The sequence below is a fragment of the Eptesicus fuscus genome, chromosome 14, assembly GCF_027574615.1.
Source record: "Eptesicus fuscus isolate TK198812 chromosome 14, DD_ASM_mEF_20220401, whole genome shotgun sequence".
Lineage (NCBI taxonomy): Eukaryota > Metazoa > Chordata > Mammalia > Chiroptera > Vespertilionidae > Eptesicus > Eptesicus fuscus.
Window position 1 is genome coordinate 78,139,086 of NC_072486.1, and position 14,605 is coordinate 78,153,690.

General features: G+C 40.8%; 1 protein-coding gene across 2 annotated transcripts; it reads right to left on the minus strand.

The window, feature by feature from the left end:
- Positions 1–4,653: 4,653 nt before the first annotated feature.
- GIMAP7 (GTPase, IMAP family member 7) lies at positions 4,654–10,875 on the minus strand. 2 transcript variants are annotated; one of them, XM_054726346.1, is made up of 2 exons: positions 10,815–10,875; positions 4,654–5,740 (listed from the first exon to the last, which is right to left on the minus strand). In XM_054726346.1, the coding sequence occupies exon 2, from the start codon at positions 5,698–5,700 to the stop codon at positions 4,813–4,815; it is 888 nt and encodes a 295-aa protein (XP_054582321.1). In that variant the 5' UTR covers positions 5,701–5,740; positions 10,815–10,875; the 3' UTR covers positions 4,654–4,812. The 2 variants fall into 2 exon arrangements, with proteins under 2 accessions (XP_054582321.1, XP_054582322.1); XM_054726347.1 differs by lacking the exon at positions 10,815–10,875 and adding an exon at positions 10,303–10,376.
- Positions 10,876–14,605: the final 3,730 nt, after the last annotated feature.

Here is a 14,605-nt window from a genome sequence, read left to right on the forward strand (position 1 = left end):
CCATAGATATGCCCCAGCCTTCACCACACCATGTGTCCCCCCCAGATTATTTCTCCGCAACCAGGACTCCCAGTCACCATGGCCAGCTCCATAGATCAGGGACACTTGGGGAACCCCAAATATGCAATGCTACCACAGCTAAATACCTCCACAGGAGTGCATTGCCCAGTGAGCTGTCCCTGGTTGGTGACACCACAGTAGACACCCTAGAAATGTTGCAGGAGCTGAGGAGGCACCGCCACAGGAGAGGAGGCAGCGCTGCCACCATGGCCACTGCCCCTTTCACAGAGGCAGCTCAGCAGAGACAGAGGCTATGGAGAGGCCGCTGCACAGGCCCTTCTGCAGAGGCAGCTGGAGAGGGGGCTATGTGGTCCTGGTCCCAGTGTTGCCCCTTTCGCAGAGGCAACCATAGAGGCCGCTGCACGGGCTGGTCCTGGCGCCACACCTGCACAGAGGTGCACCTGCTGTACCTCAACCTCCCACAGCCCCTCCCTCAGCCACCTTGGCCCCAGATCGCGGCCCCCCCCCCCCGCCCACCAGTGGGCGGGGGAGGGGGATCACCGCTAAGAAGCAAGGGCTGGGTGCCAGCAGCCACCTCTGTCAGCTGTGGCAGTAGCAACTGGATGATGGGGGCAACGCCTTCCCATGATTGCCTGGTCACTTCCCGCATAGTGAGGCCAGACAGCCACAGAGGGAGGACAGACTACAGCTTAGGTCTAAGCCATCAATAGAAAACCCCCTGAAGGCTCCTGGACTGTGAGAGGGGGCAGGCTGAACTGAGGAGACTCCCCTCCCCCACCCAGTGCACAGATTTCATGCACTGGGCCACTAGTAAATAAATAAATAAATAAGTAAATAAAAGCATATGTTGGTTCAAAATATCACAGGAATAATCTGAAAGCAACACCCATATGGAGGGCAGGGAGAGACCTAAGAAAGAGGCAGACCACTGCAGATGGTTAGGTAGCAGTTTAATAGGCCAGGGAACTTACTTAAAAGGCTTGTCTTGAGTGGCCTGAACAAACATTCTCTGCATCTGCCTGCCAGATCTGAAAAGTTTATATAGAGGCCTTAACTGGGCCCAGATACATACAACATCCAACTGGCCTCAGCAACACATTACTGTCTCACGCTATGTGTACTTGAAGCAGCTCCTGGGAAGGGAAAAGGCAAGCTGAATGCACGTTCCAAAGATAGTTGGGATGAACCTCCAAGAGGCTGGATCCAGACTTTGGGTCAACTGGAGATCACATCTTCTCCATGACCTTGCACAGTGTAGCAGAACATTGGGTTCAAAGGAACACAGTCTTGGTGGGAGAAGTTATATTTTCACTTGAGACCAGTAAAGGAGACAGGGGAATAATTTCCAAAGCTCTGCCTCTCCTAAGGGAGGCTTACATACTCGGTTTGATAAATTACATGTTGATTTCTTCTTTGTAACTAGATAAACTAACCAGTCATGATTCTGGTCAAGTTCATCCCTGTTAGAGTTCCTCTGCAGAATACTGTGCCACATTTTAGCATTTAGTAAAAACAGCCCAGACTTGAGACCAACACTACAACCAACACTCATCCACGGTGACCAGCTCCCACAATTTCCTATGGCCCCCTCTTCTTCTTCAGTGTGCCCTGAGCGGTCAGCGAGGGGCTTCACTAGCATGCATGTGGCTCATTTGATGGCTGCTCTCTCAGATCCTTAGCAACAATACAATCACATGTGAGAGAAGACACAAGTTAAGACACCAAATTCTAAAATTAGGGGCAACTTTTTCCACCCAGAACCATAACTCCATCTATTGACTTAGAAAGTGCCCTGGGCTGAGGGACAGATCACTCAGGTTGTTGACTGTTATTCCCATGTGATTAACCAAAGATGGTACATTGGCAGACTCATTAGGTATGAACACAAAGCATTCTGCTGGAGCAATGACAGAGATTTCAACTTTCAGGAGAGATATTCTGGTGTGAGAAACACTAGAGGGAGTTTTTTAAGAAACAAGAATAAAGACCAGGGCATTTCTGAAAGATTAAAGAGAGTGATTATCATTAAGATTTCCCAATTAGGATTCTAGCAGCAGAGGTGGCCCACTCTAATTAGGTAATTGGGGGAGAGTCAAGTGCATGGTTTCCTACAATCTGTGGACTCGGGTGCAAGTGACAGAGAAGACTGCTGGCAACAGTGAGGAAATTACATGCTAACCCTAAGGGGGTGAGGCCTGGAACCCACACCTTAGAGAAGGTGTGATCTTCAACTTAGCATTGCAGCTGATCAGATATTAACTTGCAGGGAGAGAGGCAAGAGAACAAATACCCCGACCTTGCTTTTCTACCCAGAAGAGATCTCCTGCTTGGATTTCCCATTGGCAGAACTCAAGCATAAGTCAGAGAGCCAGATGTTGTTAGATAGGACAAGGATCTCAATGTATTGGCCATTCTTACTAGATGTTAATCTTGTTAACCTTTTGCACTCGGATGTTGAGTGTGACTCAACACGGTTAGCATCGGTAGCAGCTCGTATGTCGAATTGTATTGAATGTATCAATAATTTCAAATATAAAAAATCCAAATAAATAAGTTTGTATGAAAGGAAACTCCAGTTTTTTATTCTACTGCCACGCTTTGTAAAATCTGAGGTATTTAAAAAATTAAATCCCGAGTAGAATAAAGGAATCGAGAAAAAAGCAAGCGAGTGCAAAGGGTTAAATATTAAAATTTATGAGACCAGCTGGAAACAGGATGAGCTTGACAAGAACTCAACAGGACAAGTGTAGCCAACAGCAAAAGGAAAAAAAAAGAAGAAAGAAATCAATGTATAATTGACCAAATAGTGTGAAGAATGGCTAAGCCTTTCCCTTTGGAGAGACAGAGCTTTTGATATGAATCCCCTGTCTCCTTAACTTGCTAAAAGTGTATAAAACTACCCTGTGACAACTATGTCTCCTTCTGGAATATGATACCCCAAGTGGAGCAGCCCTTGAGTTTGGTAACAATATCATCCACATAGATCAGCCTCCTGGGGCAAAGAGCTAAGATGAAGGAGGGCAAAATGTGCATCTATAGATGCAAATGAAAAATACTTAGCAGAGTAGAGATTTTTAAGTTACAGTCAGGGACATTTTGGGATGGCACCTAAAAAAGAGAAGAAAGAAAATCAAGAGGAGAATTTAGCAACTTACAAACATCCATGTGTTCCCAGACAGGGACTGGCCCATAGTGTGTGAGTTCTTGACTTGGTGCAGGAAAGAGAATGTTCATTAAAGCTGGGGACAGTGAAACAAAGGAAGGGTTTAGGGTAGAAGAAACAATAGAAAAGAGCGGAGGTGGAGCTGCTTTGGCTCTAGAAATGTTATAGGAAAGAAGTGAGCCAAGGTGGGACTGCTTCAGCTCAGTGGGAAGTCAGGGAAAAGGGGGCCTTGGAGACAGGATTAGGGGATGAAGCTGGGTGCCACTGCCCACTGCTCCCCAGGTTGTAAGTGCCTCATTGGGACCCATAGAGTTTAGAAAGAAATACCTGGTACAGGGCATGGGCCTGTGCTAGAGTGAATTTTTGTCCTGAGGACTTTTTTGTTTTGTTTTCAATCAGCTGTCCAGGTGAATTTTTAATATGCTGATGCATCAAGGTAAATGTATAGAGGCATTTTTGATTGTCCTTTGGTCTGTTTTACTGTTTTATTTTATCTTTGTTGTGCCTGGCTTTAATTGATTTTTGTTATTTTTCCCTGACTTCATTTGCTCTTGGGTTTAGCTGGCACAAATCACAATAAATTGAGTCTTTGTGCTCTACTTCCCATACAAGAGTGTTTTAAGCGATGAATTCTCTGTTTAGGGAGGAGACATATACACCATTTGCTCTCAAGTGCTCTTGGTTGGGGAACATAAGATTTTGTGATTAACAAGCTAGCTACAAGCCGCCCAAACAGTTAATTTTCTCATCTCGGTTTCTCTATTCCATTTGTCCAGGATTTTTTCTAGCTTCTTACTATCCTGCTTCACACTGACCACAGAACCATCTTATTGGAGAAACCTTTCTCCTTCACTAACAAGTTGCACACAAATGTGGACTGAAATAATGTGCATCACTGGTGGTGCTAACACTTGACACATGCAGGATTTCTCATTTGAAATTTCCTAAATTGAGTCTGTGAACTCTTCATAATATGTTATTGCCTTATTATGCCAATTCTGTAACTTCTTCCGTTCGTTAGCATTGTGGGTATTGGTGCTGAATGAGCTGGGAAGGTGCTGGTGGTTACTGTCACAGCATAACAAACCATCCCAAAACCTAGTGGTTTAAACCAACAGTCTTTATTTTTCTCATGAATCTGCAATCAGGGCAGGATGCAGTGGGGGTGGCCCATCTATGCTCTTTGCTGCTTCATCTGAGGTGGCTCAGTTGGCAGCTGGAGAATCTGCTTACATGTTGCCTCACTTGCATTACTGGCAAGTTGTTGCTGCTGTAGATGAAAGAGTGAGCCAGTGAGTTCAAGTCTTCTTTGCATGGCCTCTCAATGGGTAACCTGGGCTTCCTCACCACATGCTTGCCAAGTGCCAAGCCCACAAACTCTAGGGAGCAAAGAGGTATTTTCCCTATCTCACTTTTGAAGTCACAAGCACAAACTAGTTGTCAAAGCAGTCACAAAGCCCATTGAATTTTATGGTAGGAAAAAACCTTTAATTCAACAGAAGGAAAAATAAACTCAGATTACAATGAGAATGGATGGGATAGAATAGATTGCTGTAGTCATCTTTGGAAAATAGAATTAACCACATTAACAAATCATAGTAAACTAAGAAACAGAAATAAAACTTACATCATTTCCAAAACATATCCCATGTTTTTGAAAGTATATCCCAAATTATGTCTACAACATATTCAAATATATTTATTTCAGCTTCTTCCTCAATATTTTCATTTTTTTTATTATAGTCCTCCAATAAGAATATTTTTTTCTCCTTCATTGCTTGCTCTGATATTTTTCCCTGAGCACATTTCTTTTCAAGTAGTTTAGTTTCCTTCAGTAATTGATCAGCATAGCTTTTCTTCAAGTCTTCTACCTGGAGTTTCAGCTTTTCCTCTATGTCCTTGTAGATGGGAACAGAAAAGTAAGGCATGCTGTTATCCTGCACCATTTTCTCTATCAGATCCACCAGGTACTGCAGTTGAGCTTCCTTCTCAGCCTCATCACTTTGCTGGTTATTGAAGGCACAGCAGCGGTTCCCACACTCCTTGATGATGCTTTGCAGGTTTATGTCTGCTTCTGATAAAAAGCCATCCAGTGTCTGATCACCCAAATCATCTTTGCGAGTGAACAAGATGATCATGTGGTTCATGGCTGGCTCCCCAAAAAGGACCTTGATCAATGCAATGGTTCTCTGTTCCTCCTCCGTGTAGCGGCCCAGCTGTATAACCAGGATGATGGCGTGAGGCCCAGGGCGGGAGAGGAGGACACACTGGCTGATTTGCCTACAGGTGGTCATCAGTTCCTCCTTGGTGTCAAAGAGCCCTGGGGTGTCCACAACAAGAAGCTTCTTCCCCTTCCACTGTCGCTTTCCTTTCTGACATTTCTTGGTAACAGCATGGGGAGCAACTTTAGAAACAAATGCTTCTCTCCCAAGGATGCTGTTTCCTGTTGCACTTTTCCCACTTCCAGTTTTCCCCACCAGAACAATCCTCAGAGTGTTGTCCTGAAGACCAGCCATGTTCTTTCAAGAAGTTCTGGGGTGCAGGTACCAACAAAACCTTAAGGAAGGGGATGAGAAGGGGAAAGGGTACTTAGGTAAGTGGAGACCATTCCCAACCCTCTTTTCTTCATTCTTGTCCTCCCTGAAAATGTGTAATCATCCATTACTCATCTGGAGGAAATAATAAAGCAGAGTTTTCTCACAAAAGAATACAATGTCCATGTGCTTTCATAGAAGAACTCACTTAAACCTCTACAAATCTGATCACCTCAATGTTATGTAAGCTACTCCTGATCTTATAAAAAAAAAGGGGAAATCTTCCCATTCTTTCTATGAATCAAGTGTGATATTGATCCTAAAGCTAACAGAGATTTAACCAATAAATAAAGCTACAGATGTGTCTCATTTGGAAATATTTATACCAAAATTTGTTGTTACAACACAACTTATTAATAGATGAAGTAGAAAATTACCTAGTGAAGTCAAGACATTTGACTGAATTCAAAACTTATCCATGTGTAAAGCACTTAATACATTGAAAATAATTATCTAACATGATCTTATATAACTATAAATTTTAATTTTTTATCATCGCTTTCTCCCTGTAGCTGAGAGAGTGGATTTTGAAGTTAAAATAGCAGGTTATAAAGTTTTGGAATGATGAAAAAGTAGGTACTTCTCTAACATTATTTTATATAATTGTAAAGTTAAAATTTTTGTTATCACCATTTTTTTTCATGCAGGTAAAATATAGTGGATTATAAAGTTAAATGGTGGATTATAAAGTTCATTTGGATGAAGAAAAAAGAAAGTTACTCAGCACCATCAAGAAAAACTATGAGGAAGGACTACCTCTACCAGGAGACACAGTTTCTATGATTATAGAAGTGTGATGCTGTTGTACAGATAGAGAGAACAGTGAACCAAAAGCAGAAAATTCAGAAACAGACCTAATTAATCATACTCTTTATATTCAATTCAATTACACTATGCTACATTTATATTCAATATGGCAGTATACCACATCAAAGGGGCCAAAGATGTCGTAATAAAGCAACTTTGGGGTAACCATATAACTATATAGAAATGCCTGCCATATAAATATACAGAAAAAAAACAACAACATAAAATTGCATCCATTGCCTCATGTCTATCAAATTGCAAGCAGATTAGAAGTTTAAATGTAAAATAAATGCATAAAAAGAAAAGAAAATATATATGGATAAATTATTGTAAACTGCAGGTAAGGAAAATATTTCTAATATTTGAAATTGAGTAAGGAAAATAAATATTAAGTGTGGTTACATAAAAATATTACCAATAATATGAGACAAAAGACATCTTTGAAAAATTAAAGCAAAAATGTCAAATTCAGAAAAGTAATATTTTTCAGCTTACAACAAAGGAGGTAAATGTTCCTGTTGTACACAGAAAATTAAAAAGTACAGAAACAAAATACCAGGAACTTGATACGAAAAGGAGCAAGAGATGGGAATAAACATTCAGAGGAAAATGAATTTAAATGGACCTTGAATATTTCAAAAGACATTAACATACACTCAGAGAAAAAATAAATCAAAACACAAAAAATAAAGTCACTAAAAATATTAATTAAATTACACCTCTATTTCTGAGGTGAGATACTATTTGACACATCCATGTTTGGCAAAAATCCAAGTGTTTGCTAGCATAATCTGTTGGCAAAGATATGAGGGAAGCAGATTCTCTCCTGCATGGCTGGTGAGAATGGAAAAACAGTCCAAACCCTACAGTAGAAAAGTAAGCACTGTCCTGCAAAAGTACTTATGCATTTTCCCAGTCATTGTCAATCCCTCATTTTAATATACATTCCTTAACTACACTGACAAAAATGTAGAAAAAGTACACATAATGTATTTATTGCATCATTATTTGTATTAGCAAAAGACCAAAAACCTATCAAAAGGCCATCATTAGGGATTGGTTGAATTACTTAAGATATATTCACACAGTGTGGGACTAACCAACTGTGAAAAGGAATGTCTCTCTCTATACACACATGGAGAGGTCTCCAGGATACATCATTAAGTGGGGAAAAAATGAAAATAATGTAGAGTTGACCTACCATTCTTATAATGAGGAGGAATATGCACTACATGTATGAAATACAAGACATCTTTTTCATATATATGAAAAGGCAATAGCAGGATACTCTGAAATCTAAACCAACAAAAATTAACTTACATGGGATGGGAGAAGCAGGGTGTAGGGAACAAGGACAGAAGCTGGAAAATGGGTGTCTTCCTTACACTAAGATTTTATAGATTTGAACTTGAGACCGTGTAGGTAGCTTACATAATTATACAAAAAGTATATTTCAAAATACTAAAACCAAAATGAAATGGAAAACAAATTTAATTGTATACTGTGGGGTGGATGGACCATAGAAGGAATTGGTCCCAGACACTTAAAAAGGCAATAATTTCATTGGCCATATTTAGTGTTATTAACTTAAGTTTAACAAAAAAATAAAAAAACCTGAAAAAATAAAATTGTTTCCAAAAATTCTATTCGTGTGTGTGTGTGTGTGTGTGTGTGCAGTTTTGAAGTCCATTGAAAAGGAATAGAGATAATAATGAGCGCAGGGACAATGACCACCCTTAGTGCCTAGAGTGTGGTTTTCAAATGCCATTTCCCACCAAAAAAAATTAGGGTTTTATAAACAAACTACTGATTCTAGGAATAGGCAGAAAATGCTTCAGTTGAGCTTTCACTCTCTTGTCATCAAAAAGCCAGGATCTCTCAAAAATCACTGGGATCTCATGGAAAGGACTTAAGAGCCAACCTCAAGAGAATGCAACTGAACATTGATGGGTCAATGTGAGCATCGATAATAACTCCAATGAATCAAATATATCAGATATCTTAAAATACATGAGTTCATAACATGGCCTTCTGCTTAACATAGCCATTCGCTCCCTTGCGAGTGTGCTAGGAAAACATCTTCTTGTTATGAACATTGACAAAAAAATGGAAAGAATTGAGCATGTATCTTGTCTTTCAGATATAACTGAACTTCATGGAAATGAGAGAATGGTTGGAGGGAACTTTCTTTTTATAAGATTTTTCCATCTAATAAATTAGGGAAAAATGATAGAATTTGATATCACCACTGTTAGGTTTAGATTTGATCGAGCAATTGTATCAATATCCCTCCCCTGGGAACTGGCTTTTCAGGTTATTTCACTATGGACATTCCCTTTGCTGAGACCATATTTCACTTGCAATGACTACATTCCATTATGTCCCCTCTGGGTATGCATAAAAAAAGTCTCTGTCCAGAAAATGCCTGCCAAAAGTTCTTTAAAAGCCTCTGACTCCTGTCACTGGGGCTAGAATCATCCATGCTAGCCACCTGGTATGGGGATGATCCAATAAATTCCTAATCCCTCACCTCCTGCATTCCTCTTTCGGCAACCTATCACTTCTGACCCTCAATGAAATTTAGGCCATCAGTAATGTCGATTACTATAAAACATTATATGCCTTCTGAGGAAAGTTTACAGTGAACCTATGGTATATTCCCACCAAATAGTCAAACCTGAGTTAGATCAAGCCTCACCTTAAATATAACTTCACCCAAAACACTGGAACTAGAAAAGCAGGTGAAATGATACCATGAGAATGTTAATCAACAAAATGTAAACTGTCCAGTTCTTTTGGGAAAAAAGACTTCCTCCTTCTTATACAGAGAAATTTTCCAGAAAGAAACAGAGAAGTTGAGAAAGCTATATATTGAATTAAATATAAGAGAAACCAAACAACTGCAATTTATGAATCTTAATTGGATCCAACTTCAAATAGTTTTTAAATTATGAGACAATCAGGGAAATCTGAAGGCAACTGGAAACTTCGTAAAAAATTCTATTTGCCTTCTGAAGTCTGACTAAGGTCATATTTTTAAATGGTTTAAAATATTTACTGATAAAATGAAACAATGATATTTACTTCAAAATAATGTGGGGTGGCTGGAGAGTGGTGAGTATATAGATGAAACGAGATTGGCATCACTTAATAATTATGGAAGCTTGGTCTAGGTGCATGGAAGTTCCTTGTGTTATTCGTTTATCTTTTAGTAAATTAACATTTTTCAACAATAAAAATTTGATATGTATATAATATAACCACTGCTGATATTTTATAACAAGCACCCTGATAATTTTTTGTACATTATCTCACCTAATTCCCCATAATAGCCTGCAAAAAGCTAATTTTATTATTCTAACTTTTTAAATAAAGAAATTAATGTGGCTTGAAAATGCTGAGACACTTGCCCAAGGTCACAGTGCTAACAGGTATTGGGCAGAGCAGAGATCAAATTCAAAGTCTGTCTGACTACCACCTTCCCTCCTAAGCACTGCACACATCGGCCTCCTCTCAGTGTCTTCTCAGACCCAGAATTCTAAAATTACAATGAATCAGAGCTAGATCAAGAAAGGGCAGGGAGGAGAGTCCACACTCTTTCCAGAACAGAACACTTTTAGAAAGCCTATAACCAGGGACATTCACATACAATGTTCCTGCAGAATAACCAATCCTCTACCCATGACACCCCCTCCTCACCTCACATGTCACACTTACTTAGGTTAGAGTTTCTCTCTGCTGAATGATGGAAAGGATTCAGTAAACAGCAATGCAGATTTCCTCTGCCCTTAGTGATGTGGGCAACCCCTAGAGTCAGCACACTCTCTGGGACCCTGCTTCTTTTTCAGAAAAAAGAAGGAGTTAGTCAGGGTGGTCTCCAAATTGCTTTCAAGCTCTAAAGACCTGCCTTGGAGATACTCATTTCCTATCCAGGGAAAAGGAGGGTTTGTCAGGCAGCCCTCAGTGTCTATCACAACAGCAAATGCCTGAAGGTGCACCACTCAGCACAAATGTGTCCTGTTCAATATGAGACATGTAACATTGTGCTAATAAAGCTCCTGACTCCCCTCTCTACCCTCCTTCACTACCCTCTGACAGCACTCCCCCGCTACTGTGCTTCGGGCACAGAACCTGGTCCTTCCTGGGACCAGAACCCACATCATGTACACTCCATGGACCTACTTCCCAAACAACTCTAGTGCTCAAGGATGCTCCTCAGCCAGACTCACCTTTTTTTTCAACCCGTTGATGAGTTCTCAAATTTTCTCCAAAGACAGTCTTCCAGCTGGTGCTTTTATTTTAACTGTGAAGAAAAAGTGTTCACACCCTCTGAAACCATGGAGGCAGGAAGCTCAGATTGGGTGGAGCCAGTGGAGGAATTGTTTGCCTTTAAAGAGAAAGTAATATTTCCCCTAATTTGGTGAGTGCTTTCATTTTGCCAAGTTGAAACCTTTTCCTCCATGTGCTTGCTCTTGTACCAAAAATTACCAAAGCTATATTTGGTGTTTGGGGTTATAGTAGTAAATACAAAAGCCCTATTAAATGACATAAATCTTTCCCAGAAAAGCCAGGTACAGTGTCTGTCACCTTCCCTGGTGCAGTGGGAGACTGTGGGGTCATCTGGAAGAAGAAAGTTGGATGTGGGACTTGGTGTATCCTCAGGTCTTGCTAGTGATGGTATAATATGGGTTTTGGCCCTACTATTTCAGAAGGGTCTCAAATTACTCATTCAGAAATTAACAAAACTCAGGTACAAAGCCCAAGGGGTATAAATCATGAGCCAAGTGGAAAAGAGGAAGGAGAGACCTGGGAAAAGTCTTCCAATGATCACAATATCTCTGTTTTTGTTTGCTTGTTTGTTTGTTTGTTTGTTTCATATGGTTCTTGCATGGTTGAAAGTCTAAATTACATGACATATAAAGATGCACCTAGTGAGTAGATGCAACTTTTCCTCCCAGCCTTCCTACCTTCTCCCTCTCCAGGCCCAGACAGAGGAAGCTTATCTTAGATTTACCAGTGGATGGATCCAAAACAATCTAGAAATTGTTTTCAGGTGAGAGGCAGGCTGTTGAATCTCTCATGGTTGACGAGATGTTCTAGTTGTCTGTTGCATCACCACAAAAAGGTTAAATTTTGATTACACATTTTGCTTGACTAGATTGAGAAAGTGTGTTAGTCAATGCTTCAGCTTGAGGGTAGGTACTAAGAGGACCAAATGTGGCAGAAGTAGTGGACAGTAGGGTTGCTACCAATGGAGGGAAGCAGATAAATTTGGAAATGGTGGTGTAATTGGCCGTATTATTGAACCAATTATTGGTATTGATGACTTTGGTCACCTTGAAGGAACCCAGGTAACAGTTTTTCTATTTACAATAAAGACACAGATCAGGGACAGCTATGTCATTCACAAGGTCTGGCACAAAAGGAAAATACCAAGCCCATTGTTTGAAATCATGATTAAAAATTATGCACTCTAAGCACAGGTCCTTGAGCAACCCTACAAGTCACACATAGAGGAAGCTCACCTTCACAGGCTGCGTATATATGAGTCCGGAGCAGAGCCAGAACTGCATCTCCTGCTCAAAATATCTCCACCACTGCCCAGTTTCACTTCATTCTCCATATTCCCTGAATGAAACTTGTCCATCCAGAAGCTTCCTTTTATGTTTTCTCGGACAACTAACTAATTGCTTCTCTAAGCACACTCATAGGTTCCCAAAAGGGAAGAGGGACATGGTTGAAATAGAATCCATAGATGCTATAGGGAATAGGATGCGGGTCTTAAGTGGTCATAGCCCTGAGGTCCTTGGCCATGGAGGACCATCTGGAACACAGCTCCCACCCCTGTACCCTCTCTTAGAAGTGACCTCCCTCTAGGAGACTTTTTTGATAGAAGGAATTTTGCCTCCTGTGCTATCAGTTGGCCATGCTTCTCATCCTTAGCAGATTCTTTTCATATCCAGCTCTGCTGTGAGCCACCTGTCTCTCTGCTGCTGGTCCCCACCTGCAACTTCATGAAGGTGCTCTCCCCACTCACAGGATGCTGCTCCTTCCACATAGTCAAAAGGAAAGAGATGAATGTAGAGAAAGACATGGCTTCCTATTTTACATTTCCCTATTATTCCTTTCCCCCTTTATGCTTTACATCACAGACATACATGTCAATGTGTAAATATGTGCATTTTTTTAAGATTGGGGTTACAAAATACATTTCTGTAACTTCTTTCAGAGTCTGCCTTGTGTAGTTCAAGGCTCTTTCTGCTGCTCAAAATTATTACAACTTTGCAAAAATAATAACAGGAGGTAAAAGGAATGGTTTCTTGAACTGTCCTGACACTTCCATAATGAACAATCAACTTGGTATATCAGTTGCCTATTGCTGCCATAACAAATTACCAAAAATTTAGTTTCCTGGGACAATGCAAATTAATTTTCTTAGTGTTCTAGAGATCAGGAGCCTGAAATTAGTCTTATGCAGATAAAATGAAGGTATCCTCAGGGCTGAAGGTCTCTCCAGCAGCAAATTCATCGCTTGCTTCTTCCAGCTTCTAGAAGCTTCCATAATATCTTGTTTTGTGATCACATCACTCCAATCTTTCCTGCCACCATCACATTGCCTTTGTCCTCCTTTGATCTTGTATCCTTCTTCTGAAGGCTTTTGTGACTACATATAGGACCCACTCAGATAATCCAAGACAATCTCCCCATCTCAAATCATTAACTTCATCACTTCTGCAATAAAGTAACATTTATATGTTCTGAGGATTAGGACATGGTTATCTTGGATTTAGGGAGAGTGTAATTTTCAGCCTACCACATGTGGATAAGTTAACCTCTCTATAACTCCCTTTACTGATCTTTAAAATGTAGTATTGACTTCATAAGGTCAGTGTGTATACCAGGAAGAGGGGTTCTGTTGTAAAAGAAATGCTTAATAAGGACACATATGTAACACCTTAATCAATAAAAAAATTTAAAAATGCTTAAAATATGATTGCAGTTGTGGAATTGGGTAATGCACAGATACTGAGAGCATTCTGGGGGACTTGATAGGAAATGCCTATATATCCTTGATGAGTTTGTTGCTGAGAATTTGAATATTAAAGATGAGATCTCAGTTCGAAGTGAGGACTGTGGTATTGGACACTGGGAGAAAGGTGATACTTGTTACAAAGTAGGGGAGAAGTTCTGAGTTATGTTCTATTGCTGGGTGCAAAGAAGAGCTTGAAAGCAATACACTTGAGTTTCCAAAGACAGTTTGGGGGTACAGCCTGGGTTCTCCTTGTAAAATACAACACTCAAGAAATGAGAGCAATGCATCCATAAGCCAAGGACCTCCAGGGTTGTCATCAGCCACAAGGAGCTGGGAACTAGCAAGGATCCTCCCCAGCACCTTCAGAGAGAGCATGGCTGGATCCCTAGAACTATGGGACCATAAGTTTCTGTGGCTTCAAGCTACACAGTTAGGAGTGCTGTGTTACATCAGCCCTAGGAATCTCACACAACACCTTTTCCTTCCTCCACCTTTTCTCCTGCCCTCCTCATATTCCATCCACTCAGCATCCCAGAGATTTCCCCTTCTGCATGAGCTTGTGTTTACTACAGTAGTCTTTCCCACCCCCACCCTCACATCTGGCCCAGGTGGACCACAGAGGCTGATGATGAGTGAAGTGCTGGCTTTCTCAGAAAGGCCTTTAAACTCTGCCTGACCCTGTCTCTCCGCAACGCCTCACTGCCCAGGGCTCCCAGGCCCTATAATCAGCACCACCCCATTCTCCTTACTTTTACAGTTTCTGAACTAAGGCCCTTTACTGAAGAATTTAGTGGTTGTCAACAAATATATGCAGCACCAAAACAAAACCCAAATTCTTTCTTTTTAAGAGAGAAAGTGGAATGAAGGGCTCATGGACTCTTAAGGGAGTGGGCAGACTACCAGGATGGTGTGAGCACAGCAGGTCCTGAGACCACCTCTGCCTGAGAGTATGCTCCAGGCCCACTGGCAAGACCCGACCTCACACTC

Excerpts from the sequence above, each read along its gene's own strand:
- GIMAP7 (XM_054726346.1), bottom strand. The coding sequence starts at position 5,700 with ATGGCTGGTCTTCAGGACAACACTCTGAGGATTGTTCTGGTGGGGAAA.